Raw genomic sequence first — 6,019 nt, 5'->3', positions numbered from 1 at the left:
CAAATGGACACCTGGACTTGTTCCTCCGCTTCCTTCTGGGTCTTTCACTTCAGACCAATCAGACTATCCTACGAGGCCTGCTGACACAGACAGGAAGTAGCTCACAGACCAATCAGGAAACAGTCCAGTACATCAAGAAGAAGATCAGTGAGAATCTTTCTGCAGAGAGAAGCATCAATCTGTTCCACTGTCTGAATGAACTGAATGATCGTTCTCTAGTGGAGGAGATCCAACAGTCCCTGAGATCAGGACGTCTCTCCACAGATAAACTGTCTCCTGCTCAGTGGTCAGCTCTGGTCTTCATCTTACTGTCATCAGAAAAACATCTGGATGTGTTTGACCTGAAGAAATACTCTGCTTCAGAGGAGGCTCTTCTGAGGCTGCTGCCAGTGGTCAAAGCCTCCAACAAAGCTCTGTACGAGGATTTATCAACCATTTCAAACATGTTTCATTTTGTAAATAACAAATAAAACAGTTTGTGTTCATTGTTAATTATTCTCCAGGCTGACTGGATGTAACCTGTCAGAGAGAAGCTGTGAAGCTCTGTCCTCAGTTCTCAGCTCCCAGTCCTCCAGTCTGAGAGATCTGGACCTGAGTAACAACAAGCTGCAGGATTCAGGAGTGAAGCTGCTGTCTGCTGGTCTGGAGAGTCCTCACTGTAAACTGGAGACTCTCAGGTCAGGAAATATCTGGTTGTTGATCAGTTCCATTTTCTTTAAGTTCATGTTGGTGCAGATGTTCAACATCTGTAAGATTTTCCTTCTTGTTTCTGGAGTTGATGATATTTTTCTGACTCCAGTCTGTCAGGTTGTCTGATCTCAGAGGAAGGCTGTGCTTCTCTGGCCTCAGCTCTGAGCTCCAACCCCTCCCATCTGAGAGAGCTGGACCTGAACTACAATCATCCAGGAGACTCAGGAGTGAAGCTGCTGTCTGCTGGTCTGAAGAGTCCTCACTGTAAACTGGAGACTCTCAGGTCAGGAAACACTGAATCCATCAAACTTGACTTTTATTGAGTTATTTAACTCTAATTTAACACGTTTTTTGTTTCTTTCAAGTCACAAATCTTTGTGAAAATCTCCCCTATATTTTTGTGGTTTTGTTGTAATTAAAACATTTTTAAATTAAATACATGTAGAGTAACAACCTAACTAAATGTTTGATTCCAGTAGTTTCAGTGATGTCAGCTTTTAAATAAATGTGGGGTAGCTAGTTATTAGCCAAACAAAATGGAAACATTTGTATAATTGAAGACATATTCTTAAATCTAGATTAAATTTAAGTGGTTCAAATATGTACGTTTTGTTTTCAGACTGACTGGATGTAACCTGTCAGAGAGAAGCTGTGAAGCTCTGTCCTCAGTTCTCAGCTCCCAGTCCTCCAGTCTGAGAGATCTGGACCTGAGTAACAACGACCTGAAGGATTCAGGAGTGAAGCTGCTGTCTGCTGGTCTGGAGAGTCCTCACTGTAAACTGGAGACTCTCAGGTCAGGAAACAACTAATCCATCAAACTCGACTTTTATTGAGTTATTTAACTCTAATTTAACACGTTTTTTGTTTCTTTCAAGTCACAAATCTTTGTGAAAATCTCCCCTATATTTTTGTGGTTTTGTTGTAATTAAAACATTTTTAAATTAAATACATGTAGAGTAACAACCTAACTAAATGTTTAATTCCAGTAGTTTCAGTGATGTCAGCTTCTAAATAAATGTGGGGTAGCTAGTTATTAGCCAAACAAAATGGAAACATTTGTATAATTGAAGACATATTCTTAAATCTAGATTAAGTTTAAGTGGTTCAAATATGTACGTTTTGTTTTCAGACTGACTGGATGTAACCTGTCAGAGAGAAGCTGTGAAGCTCTGTCCTCAGTTCTCAGCTCCCAGTCCTCCAGTCTGAGAGATCTGGACCTGAGTAACAACGACCTGAAGGATTCAGGAGTGAAGCTGCTGTCTGCTGGTCTGGAGAGTCCTCACTGTAAACTGGAGACTCTCAGGTCAGGAAACAACTAATCCATCAAAATTGACTCATATTGAGTTATTTAAATTATAATTTAACGTTGTCTGTGCCTTTCAAATCATAGATCTTTTTGAAAATCTCCCCTGCATTATTGTGGTTTTGTTGTCATTAAAACAGTTTTAATTTAAATATATGTAGACTAAAAACCTAACTAAACGTTTAATTCCAGTAGTTTCAGTGATGTCAGGTTGCCTGACAAACACAAACACGTAGAGATAAATGTGGGGTAGCTAGTTATTAGCCAAAGAAAATGGAAACATTTGCATAATTGAAGACATGTTCTTAAATCATATCAAGATTAAGAATAATTGGGTCAAATATGTACATTTTCTTTTCAGGCTGACTGGATGTAACCTGTCAGAGAGAAGCTGTGAAGCTCTGTCCTCAGTTCTCAGCTCCCAGTCCTCCAGTCTGAGAGATCTGGACCTGAGTAACAACGACCTGAAGGATTCAGGAGTGAAGCTGCTGTCTGCTGGTCTGGAGAGTCCTCACTGTAAACTGGAGACTCTCAGGTCAGGAAATATCTGGTTGTTGATCAGTTAAATTATCATTTAGTTCATGTTGGTGCAGATGTTCAACATCTGTAAGATTTTCCTTCTTGTTTCTGGAGTTGATGATATTTTTGTGACTCCAGTCTGTCAGGTTGTCTGATCTCAGAGGAAGGCTGTGCTTCTCTGGCCTCAGCTCTGAGCTCCAACCCCTCCCATCTGAGAGAGCTGGACCTGAACTACAATCATCCAGGAGACTCAGGAGTGAAGCTGCTGTCTGCTGGTCTGGAGGATCCTCACTGGAGACTGGACACTCTCAGGTATGGACAGACAACCAGAGCTCACACAGTGCAGGTTTGTCTCATTGATTTGACTTCATGTGTTGTTGCTCAGGTCCATCATCATGAAGGATGACTTGTTTCTCTTGTTTCTGTTCAGAGGAGTGAGGAGGTCTGAGTTAGGAAACATGTGGATCCTCAGAAGTCTTTTATCAAATGGAAACAGCTGTTCATTAGAAACATTGTGAAGTTGGTGTCAAATCCTTCTCATCTTGAACCATGTTATCAGCCTGGCTGTAGGGACGACAGTGTTCATCAGTCGATCACCACTTTGGTCCAAACTGATTCATCTCAACAACTAATAAACATAATGAGATGAACTTCTGTTCACACAAATTTCAGAAGTTCAGGACTCAAAGTTCGGCCTCAGTCTTCACTCTGAAATACAGTCGTTTTTATATGAAGTTCTAAAATCAAGTCAGTTTTATTTTTCAGTCCAGAGTTACAACTTTTCCTCCCAGAGCTTCAGTCTCTACAGCTGACTCCCTCCATCATTACACCCTCGATTCTGAACATGTAAATTACACAAACCAACTGAATGTGGTGGTTGGACTGATCTGTGAACAGTCTGAAAACAGTTCAGCTGTTCATGTGAATGTTGGTCAAACTGTTCATCTTAAGGGACAACATGCAGAGACCAATATTTCACATGTGGGAGGACATCAATAAAAACAGAGCAGATCAGTGGAGACTGAGCTCTCTGATTATTTCTACATATCTTCTTCTTCTTCAGGTGTTTTCCTCACAGACAGCAGTGAAACCATCAGAGACAGTTGACACTGATGAGTTTCAGCCTGTTTCTGTGTCTCACTGACAAACTGAGGAACTCTGCTTCATGTTGAACAGCAGTTAGGACTCCTGTTGGATAGAAAATCATTGTGACTGTTTCTTCCTCCAGGGTGGACCATGGTGGAGAGCAGAGGTTAAAACCTGGTCTGAGGAAGTGTAAGTTTGACTGATACACGTTATATTACATTTAATTTAATTTAGTTGATGCTTTTGTCCAAAGCGACTTACAATAAGTTCATTTCAACCATGAGGGTACAAACCCAGAATAACAAGAATCAAGAAAATACAATTTCTTCTAGAAAGCTGAACTACAAGTACAAAAAGTAAGTTCCATTTTAATCTACTAAAGTTCTCCTATTCAAGGTGAAGTCTGAAGAGGTGTGTTTTTAGTTTGTGGTGGAAGATGTTCAGAGTTTCTGCTGTCCTGATGTCGTTGGGGAGCTCATTCCACCATTTAGGAGCCAGGACAGCAAACAGTCATGATTTTGTAGAGTGTTTAACTCAGTGAGGAGCAACGAGCTGATTGGCCGATGCAGAGCGGAGTGAACGGGCTGGGATGTAAGGTTGGACCATGTCCTGGATGTAGACTGGACCTGATCTGTTCACACCACGGTACGAAGTACCAATGTTTGGAAACGGATGTGGACGGCTGCTGGTAACCAGTGAAGGGAGCGGAGGAGGAGGAGGAGGAGGAGGAGAGGAGGGAGAGAGCAGGAGGAGAGGAGGAGGTGGAGAGGAAGGGAGGAGAAGGGGGAGAGGAGGGGGAGAGGAGGAAGAGAGGAGGGAGAGAGGAGGTGGGGAGGAGGAGGGGAAGAGAGAACGGGGACAGGAGGGAGACACGTGACAGAGAGGAGGTACAGAGGAGGAGGAGAGGAGGAGGAGAGGAGGAAGAGAGAAGGGGGAGAGGAAGGGAGGAGAAGGGGGAGAGGAGGGAGACAGGAGGGGGAGAGGAGGAGGAGAGGAGGGGGAGAGCAGGAGAGGAGGAGGAGGGGAAGAGAAGGAGGAGAGCAGGAGGAGGAGGAGGAGGAGAGGAGGAGGAGGTAGAGAGAAGGTGGAGAGGAAGGGAGACAGGAGGGGGAGAGGAGGGAGACAGGAGGGGGAGAGGAGGAGGAGAGGAGGGGGAGAGCAGGAGAGGAGGAGGAGGGGAAGAGAAGGAGGAGAGCAGGAGGAGGAGGAGGGAGAGAGGAGGAGGAGAGGAGGAGGAGGTAGAGAGAAGGTGGAGAGAAAGGGAGACAGGAGGGGGAGAGGAGGGAGACAGGAGGGGGAGAGGAGGGAGACAGGAGGAGGAGAGGAGGGGGAGAGCAGGAGAGGAGGAGGAGGGGAAGAGAAGGAGGAGAGCAGGAGGAGGAGGAGGAGGAGGAGGGAGAGAGGAGGAGGAGAGGAGGAGGAGGTAAAGAGAAGGTGGAGAGGAAGGGAGACAGGAGGGGGAGAGGAGGAGGAGAGGAGGGGGAGAGGAGGAGGAGGGGAAGAGAAGGAGGAGAGCAGGAGGAGGAGGAGGGAGAGAGGAGGAGGAGAGGAAGGGAGGAGAAGGGGGAGAGGAGGGAGACAGGAGAGGCAGAGGAGGAGGAGAGGAGGGGGAGAGGAGGAGAGGAGGAGGAGGGAAAGAGAAGGAGGAGAGCAGGAGGAGGACAGAAGGGAGAGAGGAGGAGGAGGGGGAGGGTTGAAGACAAGTCGAGCTGCTGCATTCTGGATGAACTGCAGAGGACGAATGGCACTAACAGAGGGAGTTATAGTAGTCCAGGCGTGAGATGACCAGAACTTGGACCAGAACCTGGATCAGAACCTGGATAAACACCTGGACCAGAACCTGCGCCGCCTTCTGACTGAGAAGAGGACGTATCCTCCTGATGTTGTGCAGCATGTATCTACAGGAACGTGTTGTTGCAGTGATGTTGGCAGTAAGAGAGAGTTGACTGTCGAGTGTCTCCGAGGTTCTTATCAGTCAGGGTCGGGATAACAGAGTTGTTGAAGGTAGTAGTCAGGTCGAGGGTGGGAGAGTCTTTCCCTGGAAGGAGGAGCAGTTCAGTCTTGTGGAGGTTGATTTCCAGGTGGTGTGAGGACATCCACTGAGACATGTCAGTCAGACAGACAGAGATTCATGCTGCTACCTGTGTTTCAGATCTGGAAAAGAGAAGATCAGTTGGGTGTCATCAGCAAAGCTGTGGTAGGAAAAGACATGCGAGTGAAGGACAGAGCCGAGAGAGTTGATGGACAGAGAGAAGAGGAGGGACCCAGGACGGAGCCTTGAGGGACACCAGTAGTGAGAGGACAAGGTTCAGACACAGATCCTCTCCAAGTTACCCGGTAGGTGAGGTCGTAGAGAGGAGGAGGAGGAGAGGAGGTGGAGAGGAGGGAGAGAACAGAGCCTGAGACACCAAGGTCCTGAAG

General features: G+C 46.1%; 1 protein-coding gene across 1 annotated transcript; it reads left to right on the top strand.

Moving 5' to 3' along the window:
- Window positions 1-5: 5 nt before the first annotated feature.
- Window positions 6-4,321, top strand: LOC138615272 (ribonuclease inhibitor-like; the record flags this gene model as incomplete). Its single annotated transcript, XM_069688834.1, has 8 exons — window positions 6-415; window positions 504-677; window positions 800-973; window positions 1,310-1,483; window positions 1,820-1,993; window positions 2,355-2,528; window positions 2,651-2,824; window positions 3,741-4,321. Coding segments are annotated over 8 exons (1,515 nt in total), but the record flags the coding sequence as incomplete, so codon positions are not given.
- Window positions 4,322-6,019: the final 1,698 nt, after the last annotated feature.

The sequence above is a fragment of the Brachyistius frenatus genome, unplaced genomic scaffold, assembly GCF_029030835.1.
Source record: "Brachyistius frenatus isolate BFR_SWC_R1_liver_20210118 unplaced genomic scaffold, ASM2903083v1 Contig_849, whole genome shotgun sequence".
In the NCBI taxonomy this organism is placed as follows: Eukaryota; Metazoa; Chordata; class Actinopteri; family Embiotocidae; genus Brachyistius; species Brachyistius frenatus.
The sequence above is the reverse complement of the archived record's forward strand: the minus strand, read 5'-3'. Positions and strand labels throughout refer to the sequence as shown.